This window comes from Protomyctophum bolini (genome assembly GCF_963924005.1).
Source record: "Protomyctophum bolini genome assembly, chromosome: 8".
NCBI lineage: Eukaryota > Metazoa > Chordata > Actinopteri > Myctophiformes > Myctophidae > Protomyctophum > Protomyctophum bolini.
The window spans coordinates 7,407,588-7,425,624 of NC_137869.1; the positions used below are offsets into that span (position 1 = coordinate 7,407,588).

The 18,037-nt window shown below is 41.8% G+C and overlaps 2 protein-coding genes across 4 annotated transcripts in view; both read left to right on the plus strand.

The window, feature by feature from the left end:
• Positions 1 to 253: 253 nt before the first annotated feature.
• On the plus strand, positions 254 to 9,068 carry tmem44 (transmembrane protein 44; the record flags this gene model as incomplete). The annotated part of the gene is made up of 7 exons (XM_080769685.1): positions 254 to 384; positions 469 to 559; positions 1,270 to 1,430; positions 2,229 to 2,315; positions 2,474 to 2,644; positions 5,260 to 5,388; positions 8,874 to 9,068. Exons 1-7 carry the CDS (start codon positions 301 to 303, stop codon positions 9,066 to 9,068), a joined length of 918 nt encoding a protein of 305 aa, XP_080625811.1. The 5' UTR covers positions 254 to 300.
• Positions 9,069 to 12,681: 3,613 nt separating this feature from the next.
• The window catches only part of atp13a3 (ATPase 13A3), a 68,674-nt gene continuing 63,318 nt past the window's right edge, over positions 12,682 to 18,037 (plus strand). For all 3 annotated transcript variants that reach the window (XR_013964539.1, XM_080770943.1, XM_080770944.1), the window contains exon 1: positions 12,682 to 12,880. The gene's annotated coding sequence lies outside the window, so the exon portion shown is untranslated. The remainder of the gene's footprint in view (positions 12,881 to 18,037) is intronic.

Below are 18,037 nucleotides of genomic sequence, written 5' to 3' on the forward strand. Positions count from 1 at the left end.
TAATATGTTTGCTTTGCACTTGGATGCAATAAAAACATGTCTTACTGCTGCTGATGCGACAAACTCCGACAACAAGCTGTGCGTCACATTTGGTCTCAGTGTTCTCTCCATGACGCTTTTACTGATGTCCTGTTCCGTGTAAGTAGTTTTATTTATCTAATTGTAGTTTGTATAGCCTAAAGATTGAAATTCAATCCATGATGTTATTGTAGTAGCCCACCGTTAGTTAGTTTTAAAGATGCATCTATTTGTTCAAGACTCTTTTGGCACAGGTGTAAAGTTCGGGAACATCCTGGGGATATGGCATCTTGTTCCCTGTATGGTTTCCTGGGTAACTTGAGCAGCACTGTCGGGGCTTTTCTGTCCAAACAGCTTACTGTAGTGGTAAGAGCTGTGTTAACCCACCACAACACCCACTTATTATTTTTTCTTACCATCCTCCAATACATATTATGCTCCTGTTTGCAGATTGTAATGGGCGCCTTTGCGGCCACTGTGGATCTTGTGAATTTCATTTCTGTCCTGTGTCCAATTTTCTTCAGCTGGAACTCAGAATCAGGTAACTTGCATGGATGATAAAGGTCATTAAACACTGGCCTAAGAGGCACCGAGAGGCATAGCCCTACAAGTCAGAACCCAATGGTACTGAAGTTTCTGACATTTTTGGTTTGGATTGGGCTGACCCAGGGGGTCCCGAGAGGGGCTACGAGAGGCATTGACATTTGAGATCACAGTTATGTTATGGCATGAATTAATGAATCCTTCAGACGGCTAACAAACGCTATAGGAATACTTTTTCTTAACTTTGCAGCTGCAAACTCAAAGCTATTAAACGGGGGAGGGGTTTCGCATCCATCTTTACAATTATTTAAAATGGATAATTAGTCAAATAATATTATTGGTAATAAAAAACAACTTTAATTCAAGAAATAAAAACAAGAAGGCAAGTAAAATGTCAGTGCTAGGTTAAAAACATGAAAGGCTAAGCATGGGTTCTATTCTATACAGAATTCATTATTTTCACAATTTTTGTATGTCACCATTGTACAATGAAGTATGCAGGGTTATGTGTTTAATCAGACTGATCAATTTAATCGATTATAAAAGATCTACAATAGTTTTGTCGATTTGTGGATGTATAAGAATTAAGAAACAAAGTTATCAACAAAAATAAACTTGCTTCTCGATTAGGCTACTTGGTTAATAAGTCTGTTTATCGGTTTAGAGCTATTTTCTGTTAATTGCCCTCCTGCATTCATGCTGTCTCAGTGAGGAGACGGAGGATGATGAGGAGGCGAAGGCGGCAATACCTCATGGCAGTGTCTGTGCTGATGATGGTGTCAGGAGGTTACCTGACCTCCAAGGTCAACGCCAGGCCAGCTGAAGGACCCCTCACTGGGAGGACACTGCTCCATGTTCTTCTGCCACAAGTAAGTGCATGCAAACTGTAGCCTATGCCGCAGTGTTTTCCCAGGGTCCTGCGTTTGCTCTGGCTCTGGTGCTCGGCTTACCTTAAAGTCAAAGTTGTAATGTGTTTGCACTTTGCATTGAGTAGTGCATTTGCATTTTATCTGATGTGATTTGGTTGGGTTCTCCATACCATGTTAGCATAGTACTATATAGACTTTGGTATCCCAGTCATCTGTATCAGTTTACAATTGCAAAAATGTCATTGAAGTTAAAAACAAGTTTTCAATTCATGTCATGAATTGCACTTCACTATCTTAGATTGCCTCAATGATAAGCTTAAAGGTGCTACTATGCAAGATTTCCAAAGCAGCATTACTAGTTCAATCCTTTAATTCAGACCCAAGGGCGATCCAGATCACAATAAAAACGTCTCAGTCTAATAATCCATGTAAGGTATTAAATTATCGAGGATTAAAATGCTGCAGTGAGCTTGGGAACATGACACTATATAAACAGTTACCTCTCGCTGCCACTTGGTGCCACTAATGTACAGAGTGTGAAAACGCTCCAGTCAGTTTAAAACTTTTCAATGGAAGACTAGGAAGACCACCTACTGTAGGCTCCAACCACAGCCAGATGTACTAGTTATATTGTATTAACACACTTTGACACTTGACTATACTTTGGTTAAAATAAAATTGTAGTATTCATTAACATAAGTCGTGGGTTTCAAACTAAGTGTACACAACGTTTGGTTATTTCCTCCAACATTGATAGGATTATGAATCAGAATGGCCAAATTCTCTCTCCTTTCTCAGGACCACACTGCGATCCTGGGTTACATCCTTGGCATCGTTGCTTTTGTCATAGCCTGTACGGCCAAGTTCCCCACACTCTCCAGAGTAGTAAGTCATTGTCATGTCTGATCTACATTGTTGTTCTATCTATAGCCCCAACAAAGTGACTTCTCATAAAGCACAACATTCTTTGAAATGTTATTAATTACCGTATGAAGAATCTCTTGAAGACCATTATATTTACTTGAGCTTTTTTATTTTTACAGCACAAAGGTCATGCACTGTCAAAGGCAGGTGTGTTCTCTGGAATGCTGTGCTCATTGGCTGGTGCTCTCTACGCCTCGGCATTACTGCTCTACAACACTCAGTTAGAGTTCCTTCTAAGAACAATGCCGTGGCTGCTGTCAGCCCTGAGCTGTGCCTGCTTGGATCTTCTTGTATCCTTCTCAAGCTATAAAGACAAGACTAGTTTATAGTTTATTAGTGTTTAAATGTCCATCTCTCTTTTTATTAAGTGGCCTCACCACAGAGATGGGGTCGCAAGTAAGGGTATACATCCACACAGTAGATGGAGTCACGAAGATGCAAGTTGGCAAGCGTTTCTGGTTTTCTGGCCGACGCTTGCATCTTCTTGTCTCTACTGTCTGGATATACCCTGAAGCCAAATTCCAATACCCCAAATCTCAGCCACTCGATCACTCCAGCATGGCATGTGATGATGTGACCATCTTGTGGATTTCACATGACTTACATGGACTCTTTAAATACCGCTGGCCTACATACTGCTAGGTTGAACTCTGCTAATAAACAAACTATTTACATTCAGACACTGACATTATTTGAATGTCTACCCGATTGTCACATATTTCAGCAGGTCACCAATTTCACAGTAACACCACCATGCTGGAGTGACCGAGTGTGAGTGAGCGACTGGCCGAGATTATGGGTATTGGAATTTGGCTTAAGTCTCACAAGCATGATAAACGTCCACAGATGACTTTAAGCTGCAACAATTAATACAAAACAAAAAGGGAATCGCCAAATGCAACGTGTGCAGTATAATTAAGGATGTGGAATCGACCCCAGCAGACTATCTAGTTGCAGGTTAGTCACTTGCTAATGTGAAAGTTAAGTACCTATCATAACCACACAAATTTGGCTCAGCATCAACTATCTTATCTTATAATAAATGCAGGGAATCTCTGTACGTGTATACATCTGTAATCCATGTATCGGCCAAATTTGACGCAGACAACCCGAGGGTGTGCAGTGCCCAGGGTCGAGTCAGTTGTCCAGAACCTCTAGAAAGCTAGAAATGGTGAAAGGCAATGAAGTGACAAAGAAAGCAATCTAAAGTGATAGTAAAATTATCCTGGAATGCAAAAACGATGTGTGCACTATTCAAAACTCAGTGTGTAGCCAGGGGCGTGGTAGCCTTCTCCTCCCTATTTGGAAGTGTAATGTATCCAAGTTGTGTCACAAAATATTCCTCAAATGTGGTTTTAGGAAGCTGGAGTAGTTCTTCAGCAATGTCTCCTTCTATAACGACATCATCCCTCAGGTACAAAGTTCTTTCCTCCAGAACGGAATCCATCGGTTCAACTCCGTTTGTGTCAACAACATGAAGCTGATCTGCAAATCGTATGGCGCTTTCCACATGTATCCGTACCTCTTTGGTGCCGAAATCAAGCAAGGCTAGTCTCTCCAGTTTGTCCACCAGGTCAGCAGTGACTTGAGTTGTCATAGGGAGTTGTTTATCCAGCACTGGTTCCCACGTTGCAACACGCGGCACCTTGGAACTGTACAGACGTGCTACATGTTTAACGTGAGTCTGAGGGTAGGTAATTCTCGGAAGGGTCTTTATGTTTGATAAAGTTATACAAGTGTGTGCTATTCTGACATGGTAGAGTGAAGACCTAATCATTTTGACTCGTATATGACGTATTCATAACAAATAGAACCCTTTCCAGCAACACTATTTAGTTAGATTTGAGTAAGCAGCTGCACTGTCTCTATCATTTATGCTGATTACTCACTAAGTAGGCTTGCATTGACAGTGGCATGTCCATATTTGGGCATAATTTGGGTATCCCCATATGTGTGACGTGCTGGTGTCGGGCATGTCCATATTTGTTACTTTGCAGCACTATATATATATATCCCATATATGGAGACGTTCCAGACCGCCATGAACACGGCCAGGGGGCCAGGCCGGTTCCGGCGAGCCGCCCCGTGTCCGAAATGGTTGCGTCACTGCCCAAGTGACGTCACTCATGTGACTCCATGTCTCTCGCTGTCACTCAAGTGACTGCTGGCCAATCACAGCGTGTCTTTTCTGGGACTTATGTTACGCTTCCGCTCATTGAAGGCAAATGCTTTGCAAGGAATCTCGGGGAAATTGTGCCTTCAATTCTGACACGCACGCCCCAGAGCCGGAAGAGGCGTCTACGTTTATATGTCTATGAGGGTAAGGTTCTGGGATGTGGGGTTAGCCAATGAGGTTGAGTGACCTCAAACTCGCATATTTGGAGCTTATAGAATTAGCTACCGGCTCAGAAGTCACACCTACCAATGTTCCTTCTACCTGGCTTCTTCTGTTGTGGTTTTGATTGGTTGACCTTCAATCCCAGCTTGTCAGATACTGGTCATTTATTGGTGTAGAAGAGGGGCCAGCCAGCATCCTGAAAGGTGTTCCCCAGATGCAGAGAGTCTCCTAGGGAGTGTGGGCAACCTTACTAAGGACATCCTCACAATGAAGAGGCGAAGGAAACAAGTGGGTTCAAGTGTTGTTTTCTACTTCAGTCATATTCCTACTAAACAAATGGATGCTAATTTTTCTTCTTCTTCAATGCTTGTTGGGACCATTTCAACTTTGACAGAAGAACGATGTCAAGGAACGGGCTGAGATGGGCTGTTACTTAGATGTTGGTGACCCTTTGTGCAAGGTAAAAGAAACCAGTGGCATTCTTTTTCAAGTAAAGTTTCAAGATTTCTTTTAACTAATGTTCTCTAATGTGCTGGAAAACCCAGCTTAACCCAGTTTAATTCCCAGGTGACAGTAGCCAAGGAGAGGGTATTAGACCACCACAGGAAGGTGGTGCAAGAGGTCAGAGTGGAAAAACTGTGCTTCTTGGACTCCTCATCCTCGTGGACATCCTCATCAGACAGCTCTGAGCTGGAGGTAAGCAGGTATCTTTAAAGTGATGCCGAACCTCAGTAGAATATTGGGTTATATGGCTTCATGACCGTGACCCGTGAGTCTATATGTAGTAATCTGTATCACTTGCTTTTGTGCTTTCTCGATTCACGCTTGATTCTATGGCGAAACAAAATTGCACAAATCGTCTCAAAGAATGTGAACAAAGCAAAAGACGTCTGTTGCTCCAGCATGGCATTGTTACTGTGACATAACAGAATCTGTGACTATCTTGTGGACTTTACATAATGTCAGTAAATTAGGCCATGAACTGCAAGACCCAGCTCAGGAAGTCTACAAGATGGTCACATGTTTCAGCCACTGTTCGCTGCTCCTAACTACAGATTTGGTCAAACCAGACATTCAGGTTTCACAGCAAAAAAGGGCCCCAAATTTGAATGACCTTTTTAAAACAACTGCTAAAAGTGATTTCACTTATACCGCAGTATTCTGCAGTAGTCGTTTTCATTGTTCATATTTTCTTGAATATGATGAGTTATGATTAAATATTATTTCAACATTTTAATTTAACAAAGATACAATTCCTTTTTTCTTTTTGTTTCCCCTCGGACTATTATGCCATGGGACACAAGTAACTTGTGATGGTGGAGTACATCTGCATGGCTACATTAATCATTAGTTAAACAACTGATGTCCATAATTTATATTTACACATCAACAACCTTTTAGAATAAGCCCTACAGAATTGTTTTCGTTTGCGCTGCAATTAGCAGTTTGCTACCACAGTCAGTCCTGTCAGTCAAAGTCAAAGTCGTACAATTTGTCACACACGTTACCACAGTGAAATTTGTTCTCCACATTTGACCCATCTCTTGGAGCGGTGAGCCGCAGCAAAGGAGCAGTGAGCTGCAGCCGTGCCGCTCTCAGGAATCATTTGATTAGTAGATTTGAACTGCAGTTACATTGGCCCGCCTATTGCATTCCTATGTTGCCAGCCAGTTGTTTTCAAACCAGCATCTAAATGCACGGCAAACGACAAATTGTGAGTCATATACAACAAACTGTTTAACAGTGTTGCACAGGTTCATTCACGTTTGCTGAGAGGCTTTTTGTGGAAAGATGGAGGTCAATAGAGCGTTGCAGTCCCGCCCCCCTTTCATGACGACGCCAGGCCCAGGAAATGATTCCCAATGCATTTTTACCATAGACATTACAAAAAGTATTTATTTAAAGACTGTTACGCCGCGGACAAAGCCAACTCGAGTTGTGACAACTCATGACAACAAACACAATATTTTGGACCAAACAAATAATTACAAAGGAGAAACACAACCAAAATAGTGTTGTAACCTGCTGTTCTTTTTCTTCTTTCTAATTATTTGTAAGGCCCAAAAATGTGTGTTTGTGGTCATGATTTGTCACGACAAGAGTTGGCTTTGTACGAGGCTTAAAAGGTCTTTAAATAAATACTTTTTTAAATGTCTATGAGGGAAATGAACGGGGAATCATTCCCTGGGCTCTGGTAGGGGGCGGGACTGCGACGCTCTATAGAGGTAGGGACTAAGGCTGAGGCAGTATGGGATTTCTGTTACTACGGTAATCATCCTCCCCTTACCGACCGTAGTGTGGTAATTACGCAATACCCACAGTTTACTGATGGACAGAACTGTTTTTATCTTTTGACTGACATTTTTATTTGGATACGCAATGACACATATTCTCACTCGCGCATGAAACAAACACCTGACCATTCAAAAACGTCCCCTCATCATGGATAATCCTATTATCTTATCAACATATTAAACAAATTCCAAATTAACTGACGATTGATAGCTGATGCTGAGCCAAACATATATGATGATGATATTCTCCACCACGGCATGCAGCAAGCTCGCCTCACCAAGCCATGTGTTAAATTATTGCTGACATGATTAGACTGAGCCTCACTGATTCCGTGTTTATTATGGTAAACTTTTCATTTCATATCACACAATATGCACTCGTAGGCATATGACTTAGGTCACCAGAACAGCACACAAAAATTGGAAAAAACAATATATATATTTTTTCTTTTTGTATTTATTTTTAATTACCGAGTTAATGAACCCCAACACCGCGGTATGCGTTACATAACTGCGGTATTGCGGTTATTGCACCCAGCTCTAGTGGGGACAGAATTGGACATTGGAAATTACATAAAATGAAACCAGTCAAACGTTACACTTGTATGCAAGTTATCTCAAAATCAGATTTCTGACAAATGTCTGTACTTACCTCTGGCCAAAATATCAACTTACATCTCATATTCATAATCTAAATAGGCATTTTGGATGAACCCTGTTGATTTTGGTGACTCCATGACCTTTCCTCTAGCGCCACCATTTGGTCATTTTCCTGTTGGATATAAGGATCAGCACGGTCAGCGAACTTGAATCCTATTGTTCTAAATGTATTATGAGGAGTTACATATCTGCTCATTCAGTCAGTGAGGGAAACATATGTTTCTTATTATAGACTTAAGTCAGTGATTGTCTACCAGTTGTGAACAAATAATAGCTTTACGAGAGGAATATATTGTGAGAACAGGTCTAAGCTGTACTTACTTTAAAGTTAGTGGTACTGCATGTACCATTGTACCCTATTCCATTTTAATTGACAAAATAGTGTTGAGCTGTAGGTTTGTTGCCTCTGTGTACGTCTGCACATGCTCACAACTTCCGATGGGGGTGCATACTTAGTTTAGACTAGTCATTGGTTAGACATGGGTTAAGGTTATAGGTTTAGGTGTGCTGCCCCATGGGAGGTGAGGGTTTGAGATATATTGTAGTTGTAGGACTAATGACTGGTCTAACCAATGACTAGTCTAAACCAAATGCTGTCTAAACTAAGTACTGCACCCCTTCCGATGCACATGCATGTTGATCTATGATAAGTTTGATAACATAAACTTGATTGCAAAATTGTCTTGTATACCATTGAACCAAGAAGGCTGCCCACTGGAGTCAGTACTCCAGATATGAAACAATTAGAAGCTATTACAAAGGAAAGGGATATTGTACAAATGTTTACTAAAATGTTAAATGATAAGTCATAGGGCTACTAGAAAGCTGCTTGGAATGTAGATTGCATTGTGTGTTTGACTGGCAGTGCATGGCACTGCTGTTTGTTGGACAGGGTGAAGTTGAGGAGGGGGGGTTGGAGGGGGGAATTGTTTGAGATTTGCATTGTGACCCGATTGTTCTGCTGTTAGAGATCTTTGATTAAAGACCAACACTGGGCTGGGCCTGTCTGGCTAGGAAGTGGTGCAAAATGGTTCCCCAGTCTATAGGGGATACGGGTCCGGACAGGTCTCTGCTATTTCAGGACCAGTTAATGGTCTCCTGTGTGATGCCTGCTGTACAATCTCTGCATTTAACCAATATTCATATCCAGAGTGACGTAACGTTGCATGCAGCCAAGAGCTCATTTCCCTAAAACTAACATGTGACATGTCCCTTTTTATATTCCAGTGGGATTTTGCAGAGGCCAATGCACATATTTGGAACAAAATCCCAGTAAAGACAAAGAAATGTGATGAGTTTCCCCTGCAAGAGTGGCCAAAGAACCCTAAAGCGTTTGGCATCTGCATCTGTGGTATTCCTGGGTGGCCAGAGAAGACTGTGCCTGGCAAAGCGAAAGAGTGTGTGGCGAGCATAGATGGATAACCAGTAAATCGTTCTCAAGCCATATAGTGCACAACTGCACACTCACAACTAAGCTTTATATGTTGGATGTGAAAGATAATAAAAACTGCTGACATTGAGCCATTGTCTTTCTTTTACTGCACCATTTCATACAATAATTTTGTTATGTTATCGAGTAACTTAGAATCCCATCTAAGTTGTATTTATTTCAAATGACTATGCAGACCAGCTCTTGCTGGGGTTTTGTTTCATGACGTATATTGAATGTCTCTGCCTGCCGTGGGTGTTCGGTACAGCTCTGTCCCTTGTCTTGTGGTTGCCTTTGTCAGAGCACAGTAGCGAATACAGATGCTGTCAGCACTCCTCAGATGTCAGACCCGCCTTACAGACAGCTTTCCTGTAATGGCTTTGCACCGCCAATTCAACAGATGACACCCCAAGCCCCTTATCAGCATGGCTTCCTACAACAAGGTGTGCGTGTGCGTGTGTGTGCCCGTGTGTGTGTGTGTGTGCCCGTGTGTGTGTGTGTGTGCCCGTGTGTGTTTCCAATAAAACAATATCACTCTACTGGCTGCTTTGCAAGGTTAATGGGTCACATCCTGTAAACCAGGGTTATCAGGGCTGGTCCAGGGAAGAGGCCTGCAGAACAGATAAGCGCCAGACTAGATGACCTCCCATCAGTCCACTGGTTCCTTGTTCATCTGCCTGTCTGGAAGTGTTTAGAGGTGGTGCCAGAGCAGCCTGTGTGTCTTTAGAACGGTGGTGCCAGAGCAGAGGAGACTGGGACTTGTTTTGGTAACTGATGGGCACTCAAGGGACTTCCCTGAGTTGTGATAATGGGACAATGCAAAGTTGGCGCAATGTTACATTTCCTCCGGTGACATGGCTGACTGGGACAAATGGCTAGGAAGCAAATAAATGAGGTGTAAGCAAGCAATTGCTGATGACAGCACAAGGCGTTCAAAATATACAATGGCTTATTCAGCCAAGTTGAAGCCTAATTTTACTGTTAAGATAATTGAAGTATCAGTTTAATTGCACGTTAAATTGCAAGTGACAATACAGTAAAAATAGACTTTAACATGTCCTGACAATGCACATGTCTTTCACATTAAAGACTGCACAACCTAAACACTTTTTCTTGTGTATGATTACAGAAATGCTAAATGATATACATACAGGATGACTTATTTTAAATTAAAGCTATTGGATTTTACTGTGTAATGTGACGTCTATAATTGTTTTAAGTAAGTAGCCTTGAGCCATGAGGCCCATAGGACAGGAGCCTATCTCCTGTTTCTGTAGCGTGAGGCAGCTTGATGTACAAGTACACCCCCTGGACATGACGCTAGTATGTCGCAGGGGTTAGTCCCCATTCCAACCCTTGATGCTGAGTGTCAAGCAGGGAGGCACTGGGTCCCATTTTTTTAGAGTCTTTGGTATGACCCGGCCGGGGGTTGAACCCCGACCTCCAGTCTCAGGGCGGACACACTAACCACAAGGCCACTGAGCTGGTATAATTGTTTTACACTGACTTAATTTTTGTGAACAGATAAACTAAATTATATTTTGTATGTGTAGTAATAAATGCTGAGCTGGCGTTCCCCTGAAGCCTGTGAGGCCAGGCGCTTGGTTCTTCTTATCCCCCCTGAGAGTGGGGCATATGAAAACAAACTGTCGTGTGTCAATAGGGGGAATTCTGTTTGCACAAGTGATGGGGGAACAAGGATTAGGACATCTGAAGCAGGAGTGGCAACTTGTTCGTGTTTTTCTTAGCCTGTACGTCATTCATTGATCATCGCTCCATTGCAGATGGGACACAGCCAGGGATGCACTCAAACTCTGAAGCCTGATTTAAAATTAAAGCGCAAGTAATCCTATTTTAAAGATTTTTGCTCACCTTGCAAATTGGAAGAGGAATATGGGAGGAAGCCAGGAGATAATGTTCAAGAAATGCCTGTGAGGGAAGTGCTAAAAGTACAGTAGGCCTACACTTGTTTTGCCAGCTATCTGCTACGAACCCTACATTTTATTTTTTAACATAGTGAAATTCCTAATGGATTTAAGATTGTGTATTTTAACAGAGGATTGCTGGTGTAGGCCTATATCAAAGCTGGGAATGACGAAGTGGGAAAGTGTCAAAAGCTGGGAATGACAATTGTCCCTTTAATATTTATTCTAGTCCCTTTAATAAATATTAAAGGGACAATTGTCCGCTAGGCAGAGTATTCACTCACCTTCTGTAGGTCCTGTGATGTCACATCCGCTTGTCTCATTCATTAGTGAGCCTGGGGGAGCCAGGCAGGGAAGAACCCATAGCCTGGATGGATGGTCGCTCTGTGATTGGCTGCTAAGACTGCACGAAACCTATAGGTCCTGGATTTTATTATTACTTAACTAAAGGACAAGATTTGAACATATCATCCCTTATAGGCTATAAATAAAATGTATTTAGTATATAGAAATATTATGCAATTTCTGTTCTGTCCAAGAGGGTCCACTTTCCACTATCTGCAAAAGATTTATCAGATAGGCCTGCGCCTTTGTATACAAATGAGGTCCACAGGACAGCATACATACCTTATAATGGTCTATTACACAACATGCAGACAATGTCCAGGCTGTGTCCAGAAATGTTATATAAAAAAGGCATCCCATAATTAGGCCTATAGGACAGACATACACATACAAATATATTAGGGGTGGTACGATATGGGTACCATACGATATCTATAAGGCCCTCGATAATGATATCACGATATTAGATATATTGCAATATTCAATATATATTATTGTAAGAGATTTCATTAACGATATATCACAATATATGTAACTGAAAACGAAAAAATAACCATAATATGCAAAAATTGGGTATTACCGTATTACTATTACCGGTATGTATATTTATTCCAAAATCAAAAAAAATATGTTTTGTGTCACAAACTGGCCAATTAAATACATCAATATTGCCTCCTCCAAACAGTCAAACAGAAACACTGACTTGTCTGTCCACAATGGGTAGCCAGCCTACTACTACTATAGTATTAACTACGGTAATCAATATCACGATATTGGGAGGACGATACGATATAGATATATATACGATCGCAATATCGATAGTTTGGCACAACGGCCAATGAAGGGCCCCATGAGCCATTTTCAGGGCGTCAAACCTAGTACCTCACGGTCCAATTTCCCCAAAGGGCCCCTGAGAGCCAAGGGGAATCCCTCCGCGTTCGAATCTGTGCCACTTCATAAAAGAGCTTTTCTGTAGGCCTATTCGTTGTTAAAACCATTCATTAGCGCAGGCTGCGCAGCTCTTCGTTTTCAATCTCAGTCAGATATGTCCGAACAAATGTTCCCGTATGTCTAAAAATGTTTTATAAACTCGTTGATATACAGTTAAACGGTGTATTTTTTCAAATCTAATCTCTCAAACAGACTTGCATGTTTCCAGATTGCTCTGAAACAGACACGCTGTCTCTAGTGTTGAGTGTAGATTGTGGCGTCGCGTCACCGCTGATGAACAAGCAGCCAGCCAACCACAGCGCAGCGGTCCCCCCGGACTATGGGGTGGAGGACTGCCGTGTGCCAGAGCCAGTTCAGGGCAGTTCAGCAGCGCTTCCACGACTCATTCGCTGTTGCTGACTGTCATCAACACAGAACACCTTCCTCCGAGTCCCCGCTGCTTCCCTGTGTGTGGCGACCACCACATTAAGATAACATCATCTTGTCCGCCTCTTTCCCCACAACGACGCTTCGCTCCAGATAACAGCCGCCCTTCGTCTCAGTATGACTCGTAGGTGATCTTCACCGCGTCCAGGTGGTTCTGGGTGAGTGTCTGTTATTTTATGTCCACATCACCCATGTGTCAGTTGCTCTGCTATACGGCTAACATGCTAAAGCCTGGGACAATGTCACCAAGGATAGTAGTGTGACGTTACGCACCATGGGAAGTGTGTGTAGCCCTTTACTTTTACCTGACATGAACTATTTGATTTGACGATGAACCTATATGCGTCTTGTCAAATTGTCAACTGAAAAGAGACGTTCGGCTGGGGGCACGTCATTGATGTATTAATACATTTAATTGACAGTTACTTTAAAGTGAGCCCCCACGAGTCTGCAGCACTTCTGCTTCTGCTTTAACTTGTGACATCATGGTCGAATCCTTCATTTGTTGTTACTCTAGGCTGGCTGAAAAGCGACATGGCTCGCGCCAACACACAGGCTGTCATTCAGCCACGCACGAGACGGCAGAGAGACTATAGCTACTGTTGTTGTGGTGGAACTGGAAGGACCCTCAGCGTCTTTCAGTCGCATCGCATCGTGGCCAATATAGATATGGTGATTAGTGAACAACACGTGCATTTTGATTAACACATCCGAGTATGATTTAGCCCCGTTTTCTCCGATTGGACGTTAAAGAGACTGCTTTGCTTGTGAGCTTGCAGATCGGCTATTTTCCGTGCGCGACACTGCTCGCAGTCGAGTATAAATCCAAGTGTTGGCTAGCTAGCTCAGCTGATGGGGAGGATTAGATGTGATATATCTATGATGGGGATCCTCTACGAGCTCTTGTCTTGCCTCGTTCAGTCCTGGACTGGTTCAGTTCTGGGTGTCCATGTTCTGCTTTCCTATACAATTAAAGCATTTGTTGCCTCCGCTCTGGTGGTCTTCTTGCCTGTCATGACCTGTCAGATGAGCTGTAGCCAAGCGAGCAAGTTAAGATGAGATGAGACTCTTTATTGATGATATAAGCTTTATTGATCCCGGAAGGAAATTCAGGTGTCATAGCAACAACAGCAGTAAACATGAGACAGTAGAGAGAATCAAACCGTGTGTGTGTGTGTGTGTGTGTGTGTGTGTGTGTGTGTGTGTGTGCACGTTGTAACTGGCTGCTCTCCCATTGTCAAACTGCACTGGCAGTGTTTATGTCCTTTGTACAAGGTATTCCTGTACTTCTCATTATGTGGACATAAACATTTCAAATGTGTGTGTGTGTGTGTGTGTGTGTGTGTGGGGGGGGGGGGGGGGGGGGGGTCTGTCCGTCTAAAAGCCTATCAACAATAAAAACAACGGGTTGACACTAAGGTCACTGTCTCAGAGGCACTCGCCCATTGGACAAGTACAGGTCAAGTTCTAGGTCAAACCGTCATGCCCACTTCATGCCCAAAATCATATTAATGTTAACATCCATTTGATAACTGCCGAGTTGAGACAGTCTCTTTGAAAATCTGAATGAGCACAGCTGCTAGTCTGCTACTTGTAATGAGGGTAACATTATTTGTTCTTCATGAATAACCAATAACATTTAATATATTTGCTTCCCCATTCAAAGTCAGACACACTTGCCCGTCGGGCAGCTTGAAAGCAAACTCCACTTGCCCGAACGTTTTACTTACATTTTATTTACCTGCCTCAGGCAGACAGACAACAAGTTCTATCAACAGAGTTGAAAACTTGCTTTGGGAACAGTCGATGTTTGGGAAGCACAAACGTATGAGGCACACAACCTGAGACCAGATTCCGACAGTTTTATGAAAAAACTATGTTTCTATATTCAGTGGTGCTCAAACTATTTATATACACACATACACACACACACACACACACACACATACATACATAGCAGATCTGCTATTTTTCAACGGGTGCAGTACGTTGTTCAGACTGGTCATTGGTCCGACAACCCACCTAAAACCCTAACCTAACCATAACCGCAAGCACGGGAGCCGACGCTAGTCTGCATGTCGGATTAATGCTCCATCCGAATTACATGCGGTCCCCTTTTTGTCCTCAGGTCTAAGTGGATTGACATATTTTGAACATTCTGAATATTTGTATATCAACACTCAACAGGCAGTGAATAAAGTTGGGAGGATAGAACCTGAACACATACAAAGGTACATTATAGTTTGGACTTAACGATTTATTAATGTGACGTTCCTTCCGATCCATGGTGGAAGTTTGTCAAGTTGACCTGACGGAGAACAGCAGAGCAGTTATTATCCTTCACTGGCATCTACCAAACTAAGTGCAGGTCTTAAAGTTCATGTGGAGGGTGGGTTTAGGACGGTGACTGTAATTAGTGTACTTATCTTGCCACATTTTTTAAGCCAATTCCTTCCATGCAGTTTGATACAGGACATTCAGTTGTGCTAACTCTGTTACACCATCTCAGGACATGTCTAACAAACGGGCAGCTTGTTTTGAGAGATAAGAAACGCTGTCTTGCATTTCATACGATATCTTTCTTGAATAGATGTATTTGATACATATTTCATTTTATTCCTCATTTAACCCTTCATATTGAGTCACGCCCCCGTTTACTTTTATCATTTATCATAGAACATATCATTTTACTAGATCATGTGCTCCAATCAATATTTTAAAAAATGCACATTTCTTTATAAAATCGCTTTATAAAAGTTGATGCCATTCTTTCTGACTTCTACTTTATACTACTTTTCCCAATAATTTGCATCCCCAACCCAAGTTGCTCTCCTCTGGATCCCATTGGCTATATTTCTAACAGAGTATAACACATGTTTAGCTCGCGTATATCTATTCTACGTCCGAGCATAGACATGGTAATGCCCCGCCTGCCTCTGATTGGCCTACCGACACTGCCCGTCTAGCCCCCATGGTCTCGCCAGACTGTCCTCCGAGACGCTAGGTTACTCCGCGGTGGGAAATAATGTGCAAGAGAATGGCAGCTTGGCACACGCGACAGTAAATTGTTTAAGTTTTATTTTTGTAGAAGAGGCAAACTAATATTGTTTGTCGTCTGCTTTGATTGAATGATTGATTGAACGCGTGCATTGTGTGATTTGATTTGGTTGTGTTCTAAATGAAAGTGTTAGTGTTGATTATCGTGTAATCTAATTATAGTAAACTATACTAAAAAAAGATAAAGATCAAGGGAAAAGAGACCTTTTTTACAGTACAATAAAATGTTTCAAGTGTACACATGTATACAAATAAATTAAACGGCATACACAATATTAGTTTGCCACTTCTAGAAAAATAAAAGTTAGTGTCGCACGCGCCAAGCTGTCATTCTCTTGTATTATATATCGTACTTGTATTTATTTATTTCCCACCACGGAGCAACCTCACGCAGCAGACCATTCAGTATTCAGTATCCAGCATGTACTTACTGTATGTACATCCTCCACCTCGGAGGAAACTCTGGTAAGGCCGGGCAGTGTCGGTAGGCCAATCAGAGGCAGGCAGGGCTTTACCATGTCTATGCTCGGACGTAGCATAGATATATGCGTTTAGCTCTGTTAATTAAGAGCCAAGTGACCTTTTTAGGAAATCATTTTCTTTAGATTTAATCACTGTTTATGATTGGATTTGTTTTTTTGAATCTCATGCGGCTCATCTGAAGCGAGGTGGGACAATAAGACTGTGAAGGAGTTGAGGGACTTTATGTTACCGTGTTCATATACTTCATAGCCAAGCATTTGTTTACTACACATTTAACTACGCTTTCCTTAAATTCTCTTGCTTTTGCCTGGTTTGCCTGTATTTAAGATATTCATAACTAAGTAACTAGGGACCCAATTCTACAGCATTTCTTTCAAACTCAAAATACAACAGTACTGACCTTTTTACACACACACACACACACACACACACACACACACACACACACACACACACACACACACACACACCAATGCATAACATATTTAGACAGAAAGTATTTTGAATTTTGCTTATTTAATCTCTTGTTTCAATCCTGTGTCCTTGGTTTTGTTTCTCCCCTCGGATATATTACCAATAGTTAATGTTAAATACCAGCTTTAATATTAAATCTTCCAGGTCCATCAGGGACAAAGTTCACTGACTGACGGGATAGGATAGATAGATGGTAACTTATTGCTCTGTGTGTTCATCTAGCTCATTCACAGTCAGTGTAATGAATGAGTCACAACAGAAAGTATGATCACAATGGAATGCTGGGTATGTATTCATCCTCTAGCTTGGTTTCATTGTTTATATGAAAACCAAAAGCTTTATTATATGTTCTTGTACATTGTGTCGTCCCCCAAAAATAGCTGATCTACAAGTTTGTAGATGTAAGAAGGTCATCTCCTTAGCATGCAGATAGTTTATTGCAAGTTCAAGACTCTTTCTCACAAATAATTCCCTCATAGAGTGCCTATTTATGAAATGTCAAGTTCTGTCTGATTTCTCATTGTATTTAATGCAACAAAACTCCCCACATTGCCACACCTCTCAGTGTGTCATCCACAGTTTAGGTCATCCTCTTATCTGTATGCCTTTTAGTTCCACAAAAATCATCTGAACTTTGACCGGGTACCAACACATAGAAGAGAAGTGCTGCACGTTGACTCCTGTTCGCAGCTATTTCGCTTGTAGTTTCCTTTCAAATCAACTACACACAGGAAAACGTATACTGGGACTGCCCACAACCCGCAAGGCATCATGGGAAATGTGGTTGAATTGAACACGTTAAGCGTTAACCATTTAGACTTTAAGGCAGATTCTAAAAAGGCTTTTTAAATCCTGACCTACCTTTATTTATGTTGCTATATACTGTATATGGCAACAACTACCTCAAAGGGGTTCCCGTCGTACATGGATAAACAATACTAACAGAAGTGCGATGACTGAATTTTGTCTCCCTGCTCTTCTATTGAGAAATGTATATCCTGGCCACTACTGGTTGAGAAGTGGTACTGCTTGAAGGTTCAAATCCAATTTCTCCACTGGGCAAGCAGGCACGGTCTATTATATAAAATTATATAAAATGTCCTAGTGCGGAGGAACCAGGTTGAATATCATGTCAGAATTGGATATAACAGTTAATGAGTGAAGCTTTAAATGAGAGCAAAACGTTTTGGTTCTGCTGTTGGACATAACATAACTTTAACCCGGGAACCCCTTTTGGTGTTTTAAACATTATGTTATAATTTAGCTATTGAAAAATAGCAGATCTACAAGCTCATATGAGC